The sequence below is a fragment of the Microtus oregoni genome, unplaced genomic scaffold (genome assembly GCF_018167655.1).
Source record: "Microtus oregoni isolate MIOR12 unplaced genomic scaffold, Mior012 000012F_ref0000307, whole genome shotgun sequence".
Taxonomy (NCBI): Eukaryota; Metazoa; Chordata; class Mammalia; order Rodentia; family Cricetidae; genus Microtus; species Microtus oregoni.
This window is the reverse complement of record NW_024543071.1, coordinates 16,881,366-16,905,310: the sequence shown is the minus strand read 5'-3', so window position 1 is coordinate 16,905,310 and position 23,945 is coordinate 16,881,366. Positions and strand designations below refer to the sequence as shown.

At 40.3% G+C, this 23,945-nt stretch overlaps 2 protein-coding genes across 4 annotated transcripts in view; both read right to left on the bottom strand.

Moving 5' to 3' along the window:
• The window catches only part of Erlin1 (ER lipid raft associated 1), a 34,164-nt gene extending 26,762 nt beyond the window's left edge, over positions 1–7,402 (bottom strand). Inside the window, exons 1-5 of one of the 2 annotated variants that reach the window (XM_041662130.1) lie at positions 7,330–7,402; positions 6,966–7,089; positions 5,300–5,381; positions 1,741–1,787; positions 413–474 (exon numbers count right to left, since the gene is read on the bottom strand). In XM_041662130.1, coding sequence (XP_041518064.1) covers positions 413–474; positions 1,741–1,787; positions 5,300–5,381; positions 6,966–7,078 — 304 coding nt within the window. In that variant the 5' untranslated portion in view covers positions 7,079–7,089; positions 7,330–7,402. The other variant, XM_041662129.1, reaches the window with a different exon arrangement.
• A 3,778-nt stretch (positions 7,403–11,180) lies between these two features.
• Chuk (component of inhibitor of nuclear factor kappa B kinase complex) overlaps positions 11,181–23,945 on the bottom strand; it is a 36,483-nt gene continuing 23,718 nt past the window's right edge. The window contains exons 15-21 of one of the 2 annotated variants that reach the window (XM_041662128.1): positions 22,309–22,418; positions 20,939–20,988; positions 17,177–17,273; positions 16,569–16,716; positions 15,402–15,518; positions 13,475–13,574; positions 11,181–12,481 (exon numbers count right to left, since the gene is read on the bottom strand). In XM_041662128.1, coding sequence (XP_041518062.1) covers positions 13,506–13,574; positions 15,402–15,518; positions 16,569–16,716; positions 17,177–17,273; positions 20,939–20,988; positions 22,309–22,418 — 591 coding nt within the window. In that variant the 3' untranslated portion in view covers positions 11,181–12,481; positions 13,475–13,505. Of the gene's footprint in view, positions 12,482–13,474; positions 13,575–15,384; positions 15,519–16,568; positions 16,717–17,176; positions 17,274–20,938; positions 20,989–22,308; positions 22,419–23,945 lie in introns of both variants that reach the window. The other variant, XM_041662127.1, reaches the window with a different exon arrangement.

The following is a 23,945-nucleotide window of genomic DNA, read 5'->3' as shown; positions in this document are numbered from 1 at the left end:
TTTTAAAAACAGTAAATTCAGAGAGGAGTAGCTCCTAAGATTATTGAAAACTAGGGCTGGAGAGACAACTCAGCGTTAAAAGCATCGGCTATTCTTCCAGAGGTCCTGAGTTTAATTCCTATCAACCACATGGTGGCTCACAGCCATCAATGGTTAGACTTAATGCCCTCTTCCGATATGCAGGCATAAATGCAAACAGAGCACTCATATACACTTAAAAAAAGATTACTGAAAACTAATTCTGTCCATAACTTGTGACGTGTTTTTACATCTATTTCCTGGAAATATTTTCATCATTATTCTTTCATACTTATCAGTATTCACTGAAGTGGTAAAACTTTAAAAAGTACTTTCCTTCCTCAGTTATAAACACTGTTTATAATTTCACAAACACAGAAGATAGGTAACATACCTGCATAAGGAGCCAACATATTAACCACTTCTATTCGGTCAATATAGATCATGACCCCACCACTAAAAACAAATGAACAAACAAAAACAGACAAAGTGTGAGCCAGAGCCACAATAAAAGCAACAAAATACAAATAAGTTATAGACAGACCTAGGGAGAACTTGATAACCTAATTTAAAACCTATGGAGAATTTGGTATAGTACTTGAAATATAAGGGAGCTTGGTCCCTTTTAAAATGTATCTGTTCCTCTACAGATGTCAAAGTTATCCTTTTAAGTTTGTAAGTCATTTAAACTATGCATTTAAAAAAAGGCCTTGTACTTCACATTCCTCACTACAATTTAACGGAGGAAGTATATTTTAGTGATACCCCAAGCCTCATTTCCTTTCTTGCCCTCAACCTTTTTAGAACAACAATTTTTAGAGGCCTTTAGAGCAAAAGGGTCTTCACTCAAAACATAAATTCTATTAAAGACCTACTGACTCAGAAACTCTCATTTAGAGGACATTTAACATTATAAAAACAAGTGGAATGATTTTAAGTAATCTTTTATTAAGCATCAATTTAGGGACAAGTTCTGGGCCACACACACAATTTTAAATTCTAACAATAACTGTAACATAGATCTTACTCCCTGACTTTAGCGAACTAAGCTTAGAGAAGCTAATCAAGGTGTCAGCAGAGGGCAAGGACTATGTGAACTCTATACTTTCTGCTTCATTTTCCTGCCAATTAAAATAGTAACACAGGTATGGTAAAGCTAATATACAGTTGTCTGCCTGTCTAAAACTCCAATCTTTTCATTAACACCCTAAGATGGAATGCTCCCATTTGCAGCTTCATTCAAGTAACTCACAGCACAGAAATCTCTGTGGCTGTCATGACTACATGGAAGTGTCTTAGCAGGCATGTCGACATAGACCTAGAATCTCAGGGTTTGGGAAACAGAGGCAGCAGGACTGCTTCAAGTTTGATGCCAGCCTACTCTACATACTAAGTCCCAGGCCAACCAGGGACACAAAGCCAGAGTATGTCTGACTCAAAAACACAACAAACAAACATTTCTCAAGTGACTACTGCTCTAAGAACTTCAGTAGAATTAAAGAAAGTAAGCCAGGCAGTTGTGGTGCACGCCTTTAATCCCAGCCCTCGGGAGGCAGAAGCAGGTGGATTTCCCTGAGTTCAAAGCCAATCTTGTCTACAAGAGCTAGTGAAAGGACAGCTAGGGCTGTTACACAGAAAAACCCTGTCTCAAAAAACCAAAATAAATAAATAACTATGAAGAAAGTAAATAAAGGGCGGTCAGTCACAAAGGAGGAAACTTACCTTGTTCCACAAGGCACATTTTTAACTTCATCTGTTTGTAGTGTCGTCTGGGAAGGAAAAAAATAGCTCATTAAAACTTCCACGCCTTTAATCCCAGCACTTGGGAGACAGAGGTAGGAATATCTGTGAGTTTGAGGCCAGCCTGGTCTACAGAGCAAGTTCCAGGACAGTCAGGGCTGTTACAGAGAAAAATAACAACAACAAAAAAGACATCATCATCATCAACAACAGTAACAACAAAATACTCATCTGGCCAGGCATAGTGCTGCACACCTTTAATCCCAGGACTCTGGAGAAAGAGGCAGCTGGATCTCTGTGAATTTGAGGCCAGCTTAGTATATGCAGTAAGCTCCAGGAGAGACCCTGTCTGAAAAACCAAAACAAACAAACAACAAACCCTGCTAATCCCAGAGAGGAATCTCTGGAGACTGCTGCTAGTAAGTACAAGAGAGTCCTGCCATGAATTCAGCCCCTGAGATCAGCTATCAAGTTAGCTATTTCTTTCTATACCTACAAAGACCTCAGTACTACATGTTTTATGAGGAAGGTTGGACTCAAAATGCACTAAGAAATATTCAATGTCTTATCGACTAGTAGGCAGAAAATTTTTCCTTAAGTGTTTTAGTGCCTAGACCTGGCTTGAGATGGCAAACTGCACAGCTCACTCACAAGTGACACTCTGACTAAGGTCTGTGTTCTGAACTTGGATTCCTCACTATTACTCTTTACACTGATGATGAGTAACTATTTTCACACAAAAGAAATTGACGAACCAAAGCTGCTCTTGAACTCAACAGCAAAGCTAGAGTTGGTGCTTTCATTCAGGACCTACTGTTTTCTCACACGTTCTGTTCAGCTGGCCTTTTAATGTAAGTGCCAACACCAATATTGCTTCCTCCTTAGTGAACCAATAATCTGGTTCTTAATTCCTCTGCCACATCACACCAACCTTTGTATCAGAATTGACCTCTTATTGTGTATGCTAAAGTTTCGAATAGGTCAGCCGTATATTCTGGACACAGTACACCTTATTAAGCACACAAAATGGGCTATTTTATGGAATATGGCCCCTGTTACCTAATAGTTTCATACTACCTTGGAAACTAGCAAGGCCTAATCTGGGAAAAGAAAACACAAAAGATACAGGCTCAGTGGTGGACACTTGCCTAGAATGCTCAAGGGTCTGAGTTTAAGCCCTAGGGTTGACCTCTTAGCACTGGAGGGGAAAAGGTGTTTTCCTTAATTCCTTTGATTATGTTATACAGTTCTTTTTCAGCTTTCTGGGAGGCAAGAAAATTTAAAAATCTATTTACTATATACTATTTATTATTACTCATATGGTGAACGAATATGGTATGTACTCATAAGTGGATACTAGCCATAAACAAAGGACATGGAGTCTATAGTTCATGATCCTAGAGAAGCTAAGTAATAAGGTGAACCCAAAGAAAAACACATATGAACCCACCTGGAAATTGGAAACAGACAAGATCGTCAGACAAAATTTGGGAGCATGGGGACAGGAGGTAGAAGGAAGGGGAGAAGGGGAGGATTGAGGAGAACTTGAGGGAATGGGATAGTCGAGATGGAGGAAGGACAGATATGAGAGCAAGCAAAGAGATATCTTGATTGAGGGAGCCATTACGGGGTTAGGAAGAAACCTGGCTCTAGAAAAATTCCCAGGAATTCACAGGGATGACCCCAGCTAAGACCCTAAGCAATAGAGGAAAGGATGCCTGAACTGGCCTTGCCCTGTAGTCAGACTGATGATTATCTTAAATATCACCATAGAACCTTCATCCAGCAACAGATGGAAACGGAGGCAGAGACCCACATTGAAGCACTGGACTGAACTCCCAAGGTCCAGTTGAAGAGTAGAAGTAAGAGTATGAGCAAGGAAGTCAAGACCAGGAGGGGTTCATCCACTGAGACAGTTTGCCTGAGCTAATGGTAGCTCACGAACTCCAACTGGACTGGGAGTGAACGAGCATGGAACAACCAATCCCCTCTGAATGTGGTTGACAGTTGGGGCAGACTGAGGGGCCACTGATAGTGACACTGGGATTTGTCTCTACTGCATATACCAGCTTCATGGGATCCTATTCTCTTTGGCTGTAAACCTTGCTCAACCTAGGTGTAGCAGGGAGGCCTTGAACTTTCCACAGGGCGGGGTGCATTACCCTCTCTTAGGATGGAAGGGGTGGAATGGGAGGGTGTGTAGAGGGAGTGGGAGGAGGAGAGGGGAGTGGGAGGAGGAGAGGGGAGTGGGAGGAGGGGAGGGAGTGGGAATTTGGATTGGTATTTTTTAAAGTAATAAAATAATAGAAATAATAAAAAATAAAAAATAATTTTAAAAAAGACTGTTAAAAGCTGCTAGTGAGCTAACATCAGGAGAGGAAAGGAACTGGGAGGAGTCTAAAAAAGGCTGCAAGATTAGGGCAGGCCAGAAAAGAGGAAGAGATGGTGAATAAAGAATGACAACATCAGCCAATGCATTAAAGAGTAAAAGGTACAGCAGGAATTAGACAATGCTAGTTGCTGATACATCCACCAAGCGGACACAAAGCAATATAAACACTCTCTTCTAGGGGAGGGGTCTCATAACCTAAAACATTTCCCATTTTTTCTTTTTTTAAAACTATATCAATTCATTCTATCACAGTGCTGTTTAGTATGTAAACTGTATTGCTACACATAAAATATGGTTTTAAATTAAAAAAAAAACCTTAAAAGTCTGACTAAAATATGAGAAGCCAATCTGGAAACCATTGTGACTAGGGAGAGAGCACCATGTCCTTCTGGTTTCTCTTTAATAGCAGAGCTCTTCCCTAACCCAGAGAGGCACAGGAAAGTTTGAGGTTCACAATCACTCTCACTTAGCAGAAAGCTGAAAATTTAAGTGGTAATGTTAATAACATCGACTTTCCCTGTTTCCTGAAAGATCTACAGTAGATGGTAGATAAAATTGACAAAGATTTATGATCATTGAGTTTGCAAAATTAGCTAGAGCCCAATTCTATTTTGCCATCTTGTTAGATCAAACTACATTTATTAAGGATGTCCTATAGCCAAGATACTTTATGCAAGAACCAGATGCTTATTTCAAATAGTCTGAAATGCTGTGTGTTTAATGCACCAGGCAAAACTGTGAGTTTTTATATACAAAAGATGTGTATAAAAATTCATTCCTCCATGTTAACAGTAGCCTAGGAGCCTGCCTCTCTGGAAACCAAACAGTCTTAAACCAAGTAATCACTGATTTGTATTTCTAGTTATTTTTTGAATTCTTACTTTTATCTTGACTGAAGTAACAGAAAATCTGCTAATACAATTATACAGACGGCAGAAGTCAGTCTTGACAAGCTGCCTAGTCCACACTTTTATTTCAAGGTAAGTGGTTCGAAATCATTCCTTGTGCTATGACAGTTGTACTCTGAACTTTCATTCCATATTTAAGTAAATACCAACATTTGCTTAAGCAATAAGGAAACCCATCTCCACCCACAATGTGGCAACTCCTGTCACACCTGTCTATCTGGAAGCCCTAGGAATCACTCACCTGCACAGATCTGAACGTAGTAATGAAAGGCAGCATGATATGATAGCCTGGTCCACTGGGACTAGTCAGTAAAGCTCCTCCCCTGCAAAAAGATAGTTCAGTTGACAAAACTGTAAATAAGAGAAATTCTCTTTCCAATTCCAAAATGCTATAATAAACATGTATTATTACTCGTTACTAATCTACTAGTCCCAAGAGTTACTCAACATGAACAACGCTCCTTAAAATATTCCCCCCCCCCCTTAGAAAGGTGAAAATGCATCAACGTCAACTGCCAATGTTGCACCTTGTTTCGTAAGCTCCACCAACCACCTCTGAGTCTCTAGCACTGCTCTTGGGCGCAAAAATCCTCTCCGGTCTTTAGCTTCTGACAAATACTTATGGAAAAATTCTAATGACTCTCAATTAAGGCACCTTAATTGCACATAACAGGAGGCCAAGTCAAAACAATACATTTAATCACCGAGTTTTTAAAAAAAGAGGAAAACATAAGCTTTCAAGGAAGAAGAAAATTTCTACGGTTAATGTTTTGTTTTTTTTTTAATACATCATTAAAACCCTGGGAACAGAGTTTCTGTATAAAGGCAACAAAAAATAGCAATGAAAAGATGGATGGCAAGAGGGTTGAGAGCATAGGTGAGGAAGACTCAGTTCATCTCATTCTGGAATATGTGAACTGTGAAACCCCCCCCCCTTGGAAATTATGAAGGGTAGGGGTTTAGGCACAAATATATCAAAAAATCCTATTTTACACAATGAAGAGTAAATGCACACATTAATGACTATACCAACAGGTTTGAAAGTCACAGTTAAGAAGATGGACTGTTTCAGGTTCCTCACTTATTTTGGAGGAGTGGTATCTCAATATATTCTCTTCGTGGGTTTCCTGTCGGAAGGACAATGACAAACTGTACGGAAATGGGGTCCAAGCTAGCATTTCTTATGCTAGAATTCCATCTGTTAAGACATACCACTAAAATTGTACTCCTTCTAGGATTCGGAATGGAACCAAGAGTAGAAATCCCAGGGTTTTTTTTTGGGGGGGGGCATGATGGAAATAACCAAAAATCTGTTTTTTTCTGATTAAACCACTATCACGACTTCTCCACAAACTGGCTTCTCTTATCAGTTTATACCAAAAGAAGCTGGTGGTAATTTATACCGAAGAAAAGCCATGCCAAATCAACTAGACGGCAATATGGCCCACACTCTTCCTCACCTTGACATGGAAAAAGTGAGAAAGGAGATATTTGTCTCTTTAGGGACACTGTTATGGTCATTAAGACTTTGGGAGCCACAACCAGATCTGGGAGGTTTTTAATGAAGAAGGGGGGACAAAAACTTAGCGAGATCCCAAAAAGCATCGACAGCAGACGAAACACCTATTCGTACTATTACGAGTTGGAATTAGTCATCTTGGTGGCAGGGACTACTCCCTTCCCTCCTCAGGAGTCCCCACCTCTGCCCAAAACGAACTTGGTACTAACCTGGCCGCCTCCTGAAAGGTGCCCGGCCAAAGGTTACTCCCAACAGCTGGGAGGAAAGCGCTTCCTAGGGGTGGAAGCGCTCGCCTGCCGCCGCGGAGGGAACAACTTGCCAGACCTCACGGTGCCCCTCGGACCCGATCTCTGCTCGGGAAGCTGCGCTGCCCGCACGGGGCGCTCACCTGTAGTACACGGCCAGGTGCCCCTCGTCGATCTTGTGGATGGAGGCGTAGAGGAGGACCACCACCAGCCCCACCGCCGCGGCCACCAGCACCCGGGCTTGAGTCATATTCATCCTCGTTCCTCCTGGGCAGGGCAAGGACAGGACCCTCAGTGCCCACCCTGGGAAGAGCCCGCGGACGGTCGCGGGCGGAGGCGGGAAGCCCCGCGCTCCGGCCCCAAGCTCCCCTTGCCAACCCCCGCGCCCGCGGCCCCGGCTCGGTGCAAGTCGTGACACCCTTTCCCCGGCTCCCCTAGCAGAAGGCTCCGACTGGGGACCGCCGTGGCCCCGGGCACCAGAACCGCGACCCCTCAGCCGCGCCTCACCGGTCAGTGATGCATCGCCCCCGCCCGCACGTGCAGCCGCCTCCCGGCCCCGCCAACTGCTGCCAACAGCCGGCCCCGCCCACCTTCCCGGCACTGCGGCTGCGCGGGGACGCACGCGACGCAACCCCCGCCCGCTACTCGGGAGACGGAGAGCGGGCGGGACAAAATTGGCCTAGGCGCACATAGCGCGGCTCTTCCTAGCCCTTTATTGCATGGGGGTCGACCCCTGGGCCAGGGGCTTGTCCGGGCGCTCCAATGCGGAAGGCTCAGTCCCTCAGTGTGAAGGCTATTCTTTCATCCTTTTGTGATCTGTACCTAGTCTAACTGGCAAGGTACCCACGTCCTTCAGGTACACATCCTTAGAAACTACCAGGAACGAGGGGTTTGAGTTCAGTGGAGAAGCTATTCCGTCTGTGTTAATCATTCAAGCTTGGGCTGACTATTTTGTGCTAGAACGCTACAAAATGTAGCAGTGCTTTCTGAAGCCACCCAGAAACAGGAACAGAATGATCTATGCTGAATGTGGGGGTCGGGATTGTCTTGTCAGGAGGCCAAAATGAACAGTGAGCGCCGGCGAGGTGGAGAGGAGTTGTATGGTAGGCTAGGCTAGAACCAGAATTAGGAAGTCGGGGACGCGTTTTTCGGCTGATAGAAGAACTGGATGGCAAGGAGACTATTTTTATATGTATGGGTGTTTAGCCCGCACTCATGTCTCCACATGTGTGCCTAGTGCTCTCAGCAGTCAAAAGAGGGCAGGATCCCCGGGAACTGCAGTTACAGACTGCTGTGACCTGCCACATGGGTGCTGGGAATTGAACCAGGGTCCTCTGGAAGATCAACGCGTGCTTGTTTTTTATTTATTTTTATTTTTGTCGAGGTAGGGTTTCTCTATGTAGCTTTGGAGCCTGTACTGGATGGAACTTGCTCTGTAGACCAGGTTGGCCTCGAACTCACAGAGATCCACCTGCCTCTGCATCCCGAGTGCTGGGTTTAAAGGCGTGCGCCACCACAACTCTTAACCTGAGCCATCTCAGTTCCCTGAGACATTTTTTCTCATTTCAGGTTTTAAAATTCCACACCACTTGGATCTGGTGAGATGGCTCAGTGGATAAGGGAGTTTGTGGACATGCTTGATGACTTCATTTCATCCCTTGAGCCTACATAGAAGTGAAAAATGGAGAACTGACCCCAAGAAGTTGTTCTCTGATCCCCACACATAAAGTCCTTGCTCCACATCACACACCAACAGACACAATAATAATAATCATCATATAAAGTGTAGGGGGAAAACCCACAATGTGCGTGCATTACAAAACAAAGAGGAAAAGGGTAGAGTTCAGAGATATAAGAACACGTGGGAAATACAGACATCCCATTTTACTAAAAGCAGAAATGAGACAACTGGACAAGTTTGAGAAGGTTGGAAGGATTTCTAAACTCTGGTGCAGGAAAATACCAGAAAGCAGTTTGGCTGAGAGTGAAGACAGGAAGCTGGGAAACAAATGGGTGAAGAACAGCTGCCAAATGTTATGGTACTATCATCACTCCATTCATGCCCCATCAAAATGGACCTATGCAAATACTTGTACTAACGAACTAACAATTTCTATTAATTAATTAAATTTATTTATTTTGGTTTTTGGAGATAGTGTTTCTCTGTGTAACTTTGGAGCCTGTCCTGGAACTCACTGGAACTTCCTCTGTATACCAGGCTGACCTCAAACTCACAAAGATCCGCCTACCTCAGCTTCCCTATTTGCTGTGGGATAATGCTCTTGTACACAGTAAACATTTGTCATTTAATAAAATGCTGATTGGCCAGTAACCATGCAGGAATTATAGGCAGGATGACCAGATCAAGAGAATTCTTGGAAGAGGAAAGGCAGAGTCAGTCACCAGCCAGATGCAGAGGAAGCAAGATGAGAATTCTGCACTGAGAAAAGATACCAAGCCATGTGGCTAAACATAAATAAGAACTATAGGTTAATTTAAGTTGTAAGAGCTAGTTAGGAATAAGCCTGAGCAATAGGCCAAACCATTTATAATACAAGCCTCTGTGTGTTTCTTTGGGACTGAAATGGCTGTGAGACCAGGAAGGACAGAAACTTCTGTTTACACTCAGTACTAGGTTTAAAGGCATGTGCCACCATTGCCCAGTCAACCGATAATTTTTTATACTTAAAAAATACATGATTTCTGAGAAAAAAATGAACAATAATTACATATTCAGACTCCTAGGTAAATGCCTTTACTGAATTGCCTGTATTAACTTTCAAGTCAGCCAGGTGAGGTGGCACACTCCAGTAATCCAAGCTCTTGGGAGACAGAGAAAGGATATTACTAAAGTTTGAAGCTAGCCTGATCTGCATTGCAAATTTCAGGCCAGCCAGGTCTATGCAGTGAGACAGTTATTGCTGTTTTAAGACAACAGAAATAAAAGCAAAATACTTTCTGATCCTTCCATGTAGATTAACATCTTTTGATTAATCTACATTTTCCATCCTTATGTGATGTTTTTATATTACTTTACTTTCTTTAAAATTTTACTTTATTATTTTTATAAACTATTTTTTTCTATTACTGTCCATACCCAGTTTTTTACTGTTACCTATTTAGAGGTTTTTCCAGCCTGGACCTCTTAATTGCATACCTGTAGCCTTCTCTGACCAGGTAAGCCAAGCCTAAAACCCACCGTGGAGCTCTGTGCTGATGGCTAGCTCAGTCTCACTTAGGTCTATGAGAGCCTTATGCCCATGTTACAAGCTAGGAGCAGCATTTACCTGCCCAAGCTTGAAGAATTTGCTGAACCCATACTGTTTCTACTTAGCCTATGTAAGCCACAAGCACTGGGACACTAAGGAGTCATGTCTGTTTTTTTTTTTCCTTCTCCTTTCCTCTTTCTTCTCCTTCTCAGTCGTGTCCATTTTTTTCCTTCTTCTTTCTTCTCCTTCTTCCTTCCTTTTCCTTCTTCTTCCTCCTCCTTTTTTTTCCTCAGATTTTCAGGCCCTATGTGGAAATATGTGCCTGGAGGTTGGACACCATATGTATGAGTCTTTCTCTGCCCTGCGAGCCAGTTCCCAAATAATGACACGAGACTTATTATTTATTATAAAAGCTTGGCCTTTAGCTTAGGCTTGTCTCATCTAGCTCTTATCATTTAAATTAACCCAATTTTTTTTTTTTTTTTTGGTTTTTCGAGACAGGGTTTCTCTGTGGCTTTGGAGCCTGTCCTGGAACTAGCTCTGTAGACCAGGCTGGTCTCGAACTCACAGAGATCCGCCTGCCTCTGCCTACCGAGTGCTGGGATTAAAGGCGTGCGCCACCATCGCCCGGCTTAACCCAACTTTTAATCTATGCTTTGCCATGTGGCATTACCTCTCTTCCATCTACCTACTGTTTTCTCTCCATGCTGGCTACTGCCTTTCTTCTTCCTGGAGTTCTATCTTCAGAAGTCCTGCCTAAACTTTTCCTGTGTAGCTATTGGCCATTCAGCTCTTTATTAAACCAATTAGAAGGCGCCTTGGCAAAGACATCTTCACAGTGTAAACAAATATTCTGCAATATGGTGATAGGCACCTGTAATTGCAGCAGTGGGCAGGCAATGACAAGATCCCTGTGGCTCACGGCCCACTCTACCTGGTTTAATTGATAATCTCCAGGCCAATAACAGACTCTCTCTACAACTGGGGCAGTTTTCCTGAAGATCACAACTCTGGCTTCCACACACATATGCATGTGCACACACACCAAGTACTCATTTGTGCTCTTACCCTATCACATACCCTTTTCCAGTTTCTCAGTCTGTATTAGCCTGTGGTACTATAGTCTGCTTTTAGAAATGAGATTCAAAACAATTTTAAAATCATTTAATATGCAAAGTGAAAAACTAGGTTATAAAAGCATTTCACATTTTTAAACAAAGTAACACCTTCTAAATTATTTAACAGAAGGCAGAAATCCACAATCTTTTATCTGTAACCCCTAAGTCTAGATATTTCAGAATTATGAAATTTTCAGATTTTAGAAAGGTAATTCAGTGCATATACCATACTACATTAACCCTCAAAAGAGTTTGTGGCAGCACCCCCAGTAATCAAACACATTAATATTTATGTAGTAAAATAAATGAACATTCACACAAAATGGGATAAACAGATTCAGTGTCAAGTCAGAATAGATCCAGAAGCAAATGAATTTTGTTACCAAGCTTAGGAAAACCTTGTTTTCAGAACTTCTTGGATTTTGAGAGTATAATTACAAATAAAGGAATGCAAACTTTTAAAACTTGTATGACAAAACACAAAAGATTGTTTAAACAAGTGACCCATTTTTACAAATGCAAAAACATACAACCTTCAAATACATTATAAATTAACAGGCATCTCCTCTTTCATATTATTAAATGTACACCTTAAATACATATACATACAGAATACAATACAATTCATTACGGTCAGTCGATATCAAAGGCATACATGTGCAATCCCTTATTAAGAAGAGGACACTATTACATGTGTGGTTAGAGATGGAATTCATCTAACTCTCTTATGAAGCCAGGTAGAGCACTTCCTAAGAACAACACAAGGAGACAGGCTAGTCTTCAGGAAACAATTTTACTTGTGGGCAGTCTCTTCCACAGAAACATGGGAAGGCAACTTTTACTTAAAATGAACACTGGACTTGGCAGTCGTGGTGCAGGCCTTTAATCTCAGTACTCAAGAGAGAGAAGCAGGTGGATCTCTGTGAGTTCGAAGCCAGCCTGGTCTACAAAGCAAGATCCAGGACAGTCAGAGCTGTTACACAGAGAAACCCTGTCTTTAAAATATGTATATATTTAATCAGTTAAACAAGTAGTATTTTGTCAATTTTAAAGATAAGCAGGTTACTAATGATCTCTCTAGATAACAGCAGTGTTAAAAATAACTTCATTAGTCTGTAATAAAATTCTGTCTGTTCAGAGGTCACAATCATTATAAAAGAATCAAGATACTGTGCTTGTAAAGTCATTCATAGTTTCCTCTGCTGACTGGTGTGTGAAGAACGGCTTCAGTGGGCAAAGGTGAATGTCGAACATGCGCAGAAACAACTGTCATAGGCTTGAGGACAGTGAACAAATGGCAAGTCATTCTGTTAACCAACTCCAATCAAGACTCTATAAACAGGCATGAAAATGACAATTAGAAGCTATCTGGATGCAAAGTTCACTTTTTAAAGTTTTAATATTATGACATTTTAGAATCAAAATTTGAAAAGTTAAGAATTATAAAAGCTACAGTAATCTCAAAAATATTTCAAAGTTCTCAAAAATTTGAGTAAAGTATTTATTCATAAGTGGAAAGGGTTGGCATCAAGACTCAATGCAGTGGTGAATTTGCTAAAATTTTAGAGAAGCTTTTCCTGGTATTAGCAAAAATAGTTCACAGCAATTTCATCTTGATACAACCATTTTTATTAAGTATCAGCATAACTGATCTTATATGCATCAAATACAAAAATTATAGAGTAAAAAGGTGCATCCATTCCACTCAGTAGTCACATTGCAAAGAAAATCTGACCAAAACTGCTACTGTTGATGTTCACTGATAATACAATGCTACCCATCAGATGGTTAGTTCTGTGGATTTCGCACAACCTAGAATCACCTGGGAAGATACTCCCAAAGACAGTTAAGACCAGGCTGGCATGTGCATATATATTGGGGACTGTCTTGATTCCGTTAAAAGATGTGTCTAAAAGTAGGCAGCACCCTGTACTGTATAAATATATATATATATAAAAGTGAGCTGAGTACTCTCAGGAATGTACAAGTTTGTTTCTCTTTGCTCTTGACTGTAGACATTATGTCTAGCTATTTCGAGTTCCTGTTTTGACTTCTCTATGGGGTGGTGTGTAGCCTGTAATTTTAAGGTGAATAAACCCTTTCTAAAGTGGCTTTTTTAAGGCTAATTTATCACAGCAACAGCGATGAAACCAGGATAAATGTCCCTGCATAACAAAAGGTTCAAAATATTTCTCAAATGTTTTTTCCTCTGAGTTCTATACCCTACATATATCCCAAATGCCAGACATGGCCAACATGGAAAATTAAACCTTTTGTATCCAACATATCTAATATGTTACACACCCATAATCATGCAAAACTTACCGACATGCTACTGCTCTGTTCCTCATTTGTTTCACGAATAATAGTACTTAAATGGCCAAGACAGTTCAGATTTTCTTCTATCATTTGTGTTAACGTCCCTCTGATGGATGAAAGAGCAAACTATTTCAAGTTCAGCAAAAAAAGCACCTGAGTGTTGCCTATGTTCTGGTCTTCTAGGTCAAGATGACCACTTTCTGCAACCCAACACCCCAGCAAAGCTGACTGCTGCCATCTTCAGTTTCTTCATCCCTCCCACTCAGACACAACATCCCACTTCATCTAAGCCACCACTTCTGCCTTCCCTAGTAAGGCCACTGTAACTCTAATCAGGTTTCCTTTTGAGACAGATGGCACTGGTAACTCCTCACCATTCCCTGAAGAAATAACAGGGGAGGGGGAAAGAGCCCCTTGGTACAGACAAATGAAATAGCACTTGTTTTGTTTTGTTTCTGGATGATTTCTTTTTCCTTTTACAATCAGTAAAACACCAGCATGCTCACTTCACAAACAAAGTGTGTGGGGGGGGGGGGGAGGATTTATGGTCTCCAGAAATCCAGGAAAGAGAAAAACCGATTGGAAATCACAGATAGTAGCTATGGAAAAAAGCAAGCCAACCACTAAGAACAGCAGAAGAAATCAGGAGGCCCTGATTCCGGTTTCTCCCACATGTCCTGTCATGATCCTTTGCCAATGTGCAGTTCCTCTTCTCTACACTGTCAGCTTAGAACTAAACACTGATTCAGCTATTATCCAACAGAGAGGAAATTTCATGGCAACAATTTCCTAATCTTGGTAATTAAGATCAGCTTTCTTTTATCAGAAAAATGTACGTTGCAAACAACTACACGCTCAATTGGAAGCTACTTACAAGAGCCGATATTTGGAATTAGCATCCCTACCAAGCCTAAATGCCTTTAATGAAAATGAAGGGTTAGGATGTGCTAAATTTTACTTCCTTCAGTTCTAATAGAGTATTTCCTGAAGTCTACAAGTCACAACCTCTGCTATACTTGTATATGCATTCATAGTGGGCCACATATATGGTGACCCCCACGATATACACTGGAACTTGCTTTCTTTAAACAATAAAATACCTGATATCAGCTTGCCTTCCTGTCATGTGCTTTTTCTTTCATAAAAGCAGAGTACAGAATATGCAACTGCATGACCTCCTGAGCAGAGATGTAACATGGGTGCACTTCTGCAAAACTAATTATGGGCAGACTTCCGGGAAATGCTTGGTGCTGCGGAGGTCTCCATTAGTTGTGAGAAAAGCGACAATACACAAGCTAGCAAAGAGCCACTTGCACACGGCACACCTTACGCTGAGAAAATAACAGAGATGGACAGTCATTCAGCTTTAGCAGAAGAGTAGGAACTAAAGACAACGCAGGGCTGCAAATCTGAGTTCTTATTTGCAAAATGATTTAAAGCATTGAAAATATAAGATTAAAGAAATACTAAGTTATAAAATAAAGTAGGTATTACTACTTTATTAAAAGAACTCAAGTACCAAAAAAAAATGAAAATTGCAAAAAATGCATAATTTCTCATAGAGATAAATGGTTAAGAAAGGCATATGGTTTGGATAAAGGAAAATGATACACCAATAACAGAAATGGCTTCGAACTTTAACTGAGCTAATAGTTATTAGTAACACTGAAATTTATTTCCCAAGCATTTTACATACATTGTCCAAATGAATTTTCATATCAATCCTATAAGACAGCCTCATTTTAAAGTGAAAATATATGAACATTAAAAAAATAAATAAATTATTTAGCACTGTTAAGTGCTGAGTTGGTCAAAACTGACCCCTGGTCAGAAGGCATTACTAACCACCATGCTCTACTGTCTTGCTCCTACCCTACTCTGAAGTACAACTATCTGTTGTTACAAAGTGAACCCACCCATCGCGAGGAGTTACCACACATGTCAGAGGACGGTCGCGTTCTGGTAACATATGGGGAAGCCATGCTGATGCTGGAGGGGTTACTGTGCCTTCTAGACTGGATCCTACAAGAGAGCGGGCAGAACTCTGTGTCTGAAGGAAAAAAAAGAACAACACACACATAATAAATTGCAGGCAAGCATCTCTTGATTCATACCATTAAAAAAAAACATACTCTTAAGACTTATAATTCAATCATTATATGCACAACTGACTATTTGTAAACAAAACTATTCTCATCACTACTAACTGTACCATCACTGGCCCTTTTCTTCACTGACTAAAACACTTGACTAAAAGTTAATGAATCTAATTTCTCTAATCCAGTTTTGGTTTGGAGGAAGGGAACAGCTGAACAAGGGTTGACTTATAAACAAGTCAGATGCACTTACTCCAAGAAGAGTTGGGCAAGCAACCATAGCAATCCAGGACAGGAAGAACTATAAAAAAGAGGGATTTAACTAGATATGGTGGTTCACACTTATAATCCCAGCACTTAGGAGGCAGGAAAATTGCAGTAAGGTACAGTCGAGCTCCCAGCCTATACTAGAGTGAGCTCTTGTCTCTAATGAAACAAACCACCAGCACTACCAGGACTGGAAAGGAGAATGAGAATACACAAGTCCTTACTGTGGAAAAATCTTTGTATACTGTAAATATGTATTACTCTCATTGGTTAATAAAAAGCTGACTGGCCAATAGCTGGACAGACAGATAATAGGCAGGACTTGCAGACAAAAAAATAGCGTGACGAAGAAGAGAGGAGGAGTCATCTCAGGAGTTGAGAGGAGATGCAGAGAGAAAATAAACTTGACATGTTAAAAAAGGTACCACCATGTGGCAAAGTGTAGAAAAGAAATATGGGTTAGTTTAAAATATAAGAACTAGTTAGTAACAAGCCTGAGCTATTGGCCAAGCATTTATAATTAATAGTAAGTTTCTGTATAGTTATTTGGGAACTAGCTAGTGGGATAGAAAAGTTCACCTACAAGTCCTAACTATATAATCTCTCAGACACCAAACAAGGAACATGTGTACCCAATATAAAGGATAAACACTCAAAGGACATAGCTCAAAGCAACAGAAACTCCTTTGGCATAAAGTAACAGCAATTCAGTATTACATTCACTAATAATTACTTACACAGGCAATTTTAAGAAGGTGCCATATTTCTTTCTGCCTCTTTCCCTGCATAAACATGACAGTATTGTCAGCTTCTTTGATGTTACTGAGGGCAATTTCCACCTTGGGGAGTAGATCAATAATCTTCTGCTTACAGCCCAACAACTTGCTGGAGAGAGGAAGTCAGTGTCAGATACTTGTCACATCCTTCAAGACTGTGCAACATACTCCCAAGCCAGAGGAAAAGGACCACAACCAGCATCATACTCATGACTGATCTCAAAAACAATGAATATAGGGCTCGAGAGATAGCTCAGCAGTTAAGGGCACTAGCTGCTCTACCAGAGGGCCTGGGTTCAATTCCCAGCATTCGAATGGCAATTTGAACAATCTGTAGCTCCAGTTCCAGATCAGAAGCCCTCTTCTAACCTCACACACGTGGAACAAATATGTAAGCAAAACACCCATGCACATAAATAAGGTAAAAAGTAACACACATATACTCAGGACCTATAAATGGCTATGTTTTTGAAGACATTGACCCAACTATTATTTACCAGAGAAGAATATTATACTTTAAAAGAACACAAATACATAGGCATTTAGGACGAAGTAAAGCAATTTTCTACCTGAGGTGACCAAACAGCTCCTTGAGAACACGGTCTTGACTCTGCACAGTGTGCACAATGATCTTCACCATCTCAGTGCTGTCACTGTAGGAGTGATCTGGGAAAGACTTCAGTTAGCACCTTCATAACTTCCTTTTGCAGAACACAGCGACTTCATAACAAAAAATTCCTTAAAAACGCTTAAAAGCTGCAAGTAGTCTAAAAAACATCTCCATTTGTTATTGGAATGCTGCCCTTGAGAAGATCTCAGAAGTTGTGATCACCTACAGAAGACTAATGGTCTGTCATGGTGTGGAAAGGGGCTCCTGAGACCTTTTCTTCAATCCAATGATTTATATATAAAGTCTAAGGAACTGGAGGTATATTTATAAATATACATATATATATAAAGTCTAAGAATTGGAGGTATATTTATAATATATATTATATATATATATTGTTTGTTTATTTGTTTGTTTGTTTTTCGAAACAGGGTTTCTCACTGTTGCTTTGGAGCCAGTCCTGGAACTAGCTCTTGTAGACCAGGCTGGCCTCGAATTTACAGAGATCCGCCTGCCTCTGCCTCCCGAGTTCTGGGATTAAAGGCGTGTGCCACCAAAACCCAGTGATAATTTAATTTTTTTAAATTTAAGATTTAATTTAAATTAAAGTTTAATTTATAAACTTTTGATGGGAGATATGAACAGTCTACTCAAACTAGATAGGACAGCAGTGACAGGCAGACTAATGATGTGACCCGAGCCTTGTTTGGTGAATCTGAGTTTCATTAGGACTACTTGGACACGCTTCAGTGACTATACTTCTGAAGAAAACCTCTCTCCCTTTTCTCTGTCTCTATAGTTCAATGATAACTACACAAAAATTGGGTATAGTTACCAAGAACCCTTGTTGCTCTTCTAGAAGACCAGATTTGCACCCATGTTAGATGCTGGCTCACAAATGTCTATAACTCCATTTCCAGGAGAATCTGATGCCTTCTTCTGTCCTCTGTGGGTACCCCTACACATGTAGCATATATACCCATAACCACAGACATAAATATTTTCTAAAAAGTAAATTTATGCATGGTTGTATCTGTTTAATCTTTAGAGACTTAAGTTGCCTGTGTTTGAGATGAATAGCCTGGTTGATCTTTAATCTGTACTAACCCAAATTCAGATACAGATGCAACCTTTGGTCAAACGACTAGCTTTCTTACATGACTAACACTGCTTACTTAGAACAGTGGGGCAGTCAGGCTTTCACTGCCTCAACCAGGTTGCTTGGAATTTCATGCTAATCCATCTGTTTACAGCTCACAAAAACTTCATCTGAAAAAAGCTGACTTAAACCAAACTGAAAAGCGATCAGTGGACAGACACCCAGAAATTCACCATAAAGCCAACTGGTATCTGGCAGATGTCCTCAAATGGGATGGTTGTTGGTTACACTGAGTTCTATACTTTATAAGTGTATCTCAGTTTTTAAAACTACTAGCATTAGTTATTATATTTCAGATTATGACAATTTAAGTTTAAATGAGAAAAAAAGTGCTGATGTTTCACCCTAGTATTTTCCTGGGAAAGAACCTTGAAAGCAAAAACTGCTAATACTTGCAAATAATTGCACCAACTTTCCTCATTTAATGTTTTTCTGTATTACTCCCGAAAACTATGGAAAGAATTTCAAAAGAGGTTTGAAAGGCTGTGGGATTGGAGCACAGAGGTAGAACTAGTGTCTGCCAAGCATATACAAGGTATATATATTGGATCCCCAGTACTGCAAGAGAAGGAAAAAAAAAACTCTCCTTTTTAAAAAGCATTCCAGGGCTAGAGGAATGGCTCAGTAGAATGGCTCACTAGTTAAGCACACTAGCCGCTCTTCCAGAGAACCCAGGTTCAATTCCCAGCACCCACAAGGCAGCTTACAACTGTCTGATTCCAGTTCCAGTGAATCTGGCACCTTCATACCACATGCACATAAAATAAAGTTAAATATTAAAAAAAAATTTTAAATAATAAAAATCACTCCAGAAACCTCTTCAAAGCCCAGCTTCATTCCCAGAATCTGCCTCTTTCTCTGCCTCCCCCATACCTTAACCCAAGCAGATACAAGGCTCCAAAGACACTTTTCTTCAAACAGTAGTCCTTCATAAATTCCACAAACCAAACCCAAGAGGTTTCCCATAAAACTAGCTCTTTTAATGGTAAAGACATCAGAACTTCAGCTTTTGCCAGAGAAGGCCAAAGAAAATTAGTTTCCACTGTTTTCAGATTTTACTTTCTGCAGGAAACCACATCTAAACAACCTGACCACCAATAAAGTTAAGTGCCTGTCTGACATGTATTTCACAAGTATTTATGGCAATAAACTGAACAAATTCTACTACAACAAAAACCAGCATACGGGGCTGGAGAGATGGCTCAGCAGTTAAGAGAACTGACTGTTCTTCCAGAGGTTCAGAACACCCACATGGTCACCTGGAACCCCAGGTCCTATCCAATGCCCTCTTCTGGCCTCTGTATGAGTGTACTGACATACAGGAAATCACCCACACACATAAATTAAAAATAAAATCTCAAAAAAATTTTTTTAAACAGTGCTTGAGAGCATGCTGTTTTTTTTAAAGAGTGTCAATAATGTATAAAGTTGTATATGTAGCTATATGTTTATAAATTTTCAGGTATAAAACTTGGAAACTTCATATAAGTTATATAAAACATTAAAACAATATATATTCAGGAGCAGAGATATCTCTTTTATTACTTATGTAATCATTCAAAATAAATATATTTTAACTAAAACAAAAGTGTTTTGCAATACACACACACAACTTTATTGTTTTCAAAGCATTTCATAAGCACTCTGTCAAATATACTGCCAAAGCTTACTGAGTTAGAAGGCTAGGTTTCGACTTGTTTTGCACAAAAGGGAAAGAGAAACAGGGAGAAGTGTTGAAGATTATTTGGTCAGTAAAAAGCCCAATTTAGAATTCAAAGCTTCTGGTTTCCAACCAACATCCCTTCCAGCAGACAATGTTCTGTATTTGGCAGATGTTCATATGAATTTTTGCTCAAGGGCCTATGAGCAATGACCTGTAATGGTGGAGGCACGGTTTTTCAAGACAAATTGCTTCTGAATAGACTATGAGTTTCTTCTCTTATTTCACCCAGAATCTACTGTGTTGAATTCTTTCCAACCTCTCTAACTTAAGCAGTATTTTCCCCTAGCCCTTTTATACAGTTTTTGGCTGTTTCTTCCTTTTGGTTAGGGGAGGCTATGTATGTATGGAGGCCGGAGGTTACCTTCAGGTATCTTCCTTGACAGCTCTCCACACCTTACTTGTTGAGCTAGGGTACCTCACTGAACCTGAAGCTTGCTGATTCAGCTAGACTGGCTGCTGAGTCACAGGAATCCATCTGTCCCCACATTCCTAGAACTGCTGGGATCACAGAGGGTGCTGCTATGTGTGGCTTTTATGTGAATGCTGGGAGTCTAAATTCAGCTTCTCGTGTTCTTCCTTGTTTCTTTTTCTTTTTTGAGTTTTTTTTTTCTCTATTTTCACTTCACTTTAAAAACTTTTCTACTTTAATATCCTTATTACATTCTCTTTCTAGTCTCTTAAATTCTTCTAAATTTAAAATTATTACAGCACAAATGTTGCAATAACAATACCAATAGCTGATCTTACTCTGAAGTTTAAAAAAAAATTAAAATTCACTTACTTTGTAAGTTAGGGAGCATTCTAAAATGCCTTTAAATATCGTGATCGAAGTGTCTTACCTGTAGGTCTGTGCTTTAACTGCTTATAGAGATCAATGGCACGCTGTTCCCTATAATAAAAGAGAACAAAAATGTCTCTGTATGTGGAAGTAACTTAATGACTAATAATACATAACTTGAATAATATTGGGACAAGATTCAGTTTTTAAGCAAGTACAGATCATCAATGAATATTTTGCAGAATATTTCACTGAATAATAAGAATACAAGTCCTTATGCCAGATGGTCGTGATGCACACCTTTAATCCCAGCAGTTGAGAGGCAGAGGCAGACAGATCTCTGTGAGTTCAAGACCAGCCTGGTCTACTGAGCAAGTTCCAGGACAGCCAAGGCTACACAAAGAAACCCTGCCTTAAAAAACAAAGACTACAAGTCCTCAAAACATAGAGCTAAAACAAAGCAAAGCAAAACAAAACAAAAACAAAAAAAAACAGCTTGTGTGTTCTATCTTTTTGTGTGCGTATTCCATGTGAAGTGCTCAGAAGATAAAACTGGGTGTCTGTCCTTGCTGTCTACCTGAGACAGGTCTACCTGTTGTGTGCTACTGCCTGTGCTAAGCCAACTGGCCTGCAAGCTTCTGCCTCTGTCTCCCTCTTGCTGTGGAAGCACTGAGATTACAGACATGCTATCACACCTAGCCTTATAAGTGGGTCCTGGAGAGTCAAAACTCAGGTCCTCAAGCCTGAGCAGCAAGTGCCTGCCCTCTCCTTGGTCTCCAGAACATAAAGTTTTTATATACTGTATATCTGCTCTTGTCTCCCACCACAAATGTAACACCCATGTACCACAAACATTTAAATGGGAAAAAAAAAATATGGCTTCTTATTAGAGAAAAAAAAATCTGAAGTTTCTAATCTAGACACTTAGGAAATTAACCTCAATAGAGGAGTTAAGACATTATACTTTTAACCAAAAGAGTAGTAAATGGGAAATCATTTGTAATTTAAATATACTTTAAAAAATACATGAAAAAGACTTTTTTAAAATAGTAAAGAACAATCCAGAGAATTATTTTCCAAAACTTACTATTACCAAGAAATAGCTCCCTTTTATCTTAAGGGCTGGAGAGATGGTTCAGTGGGCAAAGGCACTTGTTACCAAGCCTAACATCCTGAATTCAATTCCTGGGCCCACCGTGGTGGAAGGGGAGAACCATCTCATAATTTTGTCCTTTGATCTCTACATGTACACATTGTGATGTGTGCACACACACCCCCGAAAAAAATGTTAAAAAAATCATATCATAGAAACATATTAGGGGTAAGAAAAACTGAGTTACACCATCTAGAGGCTTAATCCTGCCAGATATAAGCAGAAGAACAACACAGATAATTACAGAATCAAGACCAATAGCACAGATACATTCTTACAGAGATTCCATTAAGTCTCCCTGGCGTCTTCCATAGGGGCTCTTCTGAAGCTCCATGATTTCAGTATGCAAAGACATAATCTGATCCTCAAGGTATCCAATGACACCAACCTAAAATATGATACAAAGAAAATGACTGCCATATAAAACAAGGCTCAATGGTCACCAAAGACATGGAAAAGCTGGCCCCAATGGCATGGGCCTAGAAAAGCTGGCTGTGTCCCACACCCAACAGCCAGGACCAACCAGCTTAGCTACCACCCAGACCCACATCCTGGGCCTTTGGTTGGCCCACTTTAAGAGCTGCCCCATTTATGACCTGCTGGAGTGCGCAAAGGGACTGATTCTGCGCACCATGACTCAGGGCAACAGCAGGACATCAGAGAGGACTTTCAGTGATGATGGTGTGCCAGAGGCCTTGAACCAGACCAATGATTCATTGCAATGAACATTTTGCTGGTGAGTCTGTGTGGACAAAGGGAGTATACTACATGACATACTGCAACTCTGGAAGCCACTAAGAAGTGTTGGAAAGATGGAGGAACAAGGTGGGGTTTTGTTTGTTTAATTTGGGGGTGGGGCTACTGCAGGGGTGAGTGGCAGATATGGACGGACTGAGAGGTGAGCGAGATTGGGGTGCATGACGTGAAATTTCCAAAGAATCAATAAAGAATTATGTTTTGTTTAAAAAAAATGCTTAGAAAGGTAGAGAATGATCTGTCATGCTAGTAGAACTGAATATTTCACTACAAAGTAATTTTGTTAAAGCTAAACGTTTGTTTATTTAATGAGATAGCAGTATTATGTAGCTTAGGCTATTCTTGAACCTGTAATTCTCGTCTTGATTTCCTGAGTGCTGGAATTACAGGGTAAAGTACCACACTAGGCTTGCTAAGACTCTTTTTAAAAAAAAAAAGATAATATTTAGTAATTCTTTGAGAATTATATAGGTGCATGCAATATATTTTGATCATATTTACTCCCATTACTTAATTCCACTTTTTTGGCTTTTTTATTTTTTTGGTTTTTCAATAACCCACAGGGTCCAATCTGGACTGCTCATATACTAATGAATGTGAGGCCGTACAACAGGGTATGGTCAAACTACTAAGGGCCACCTCTTTAAAGAAAACTGACTCTCCCTCCCCCAGTAACCGTAACTGTTAATAGTTCCTCAGCTATGGTAGGGGCTTTTTTATGCTTCTGACAATCTTTCAGGTACAATGGTGTATACCTTTAATCCCAGCACTTAGGAGGCAAAGACAAGAGCATCTCCATTAGTCAAGCTATCTTGGTTTACATAGTGAATTTCAGACCAGCTGGGGCTACATAGTGAGAGCCTGTCTCAAATAAAAATAATAAATAAAAACATACTTATTCCCGTGTTTCCTTTCTGACTATAATCAACTAGTACTAGCATTTGCTTTGGCATCTGGAAAAGCAAAAATAGTGTAAGTGCCATTCACAAGACAAATGTCCACAGCCATTTCTTACATATCAACCCCACAATAACAACTGCCCTATCCACATACTCAGTGTAGTATGAATTGGCACCAAGGAAAGTAACAGTCCAGAACCATGGACATATACAGTATAAGGAACAAATTTGCCACCTAGGGAACAATCTGTACCTCCCTC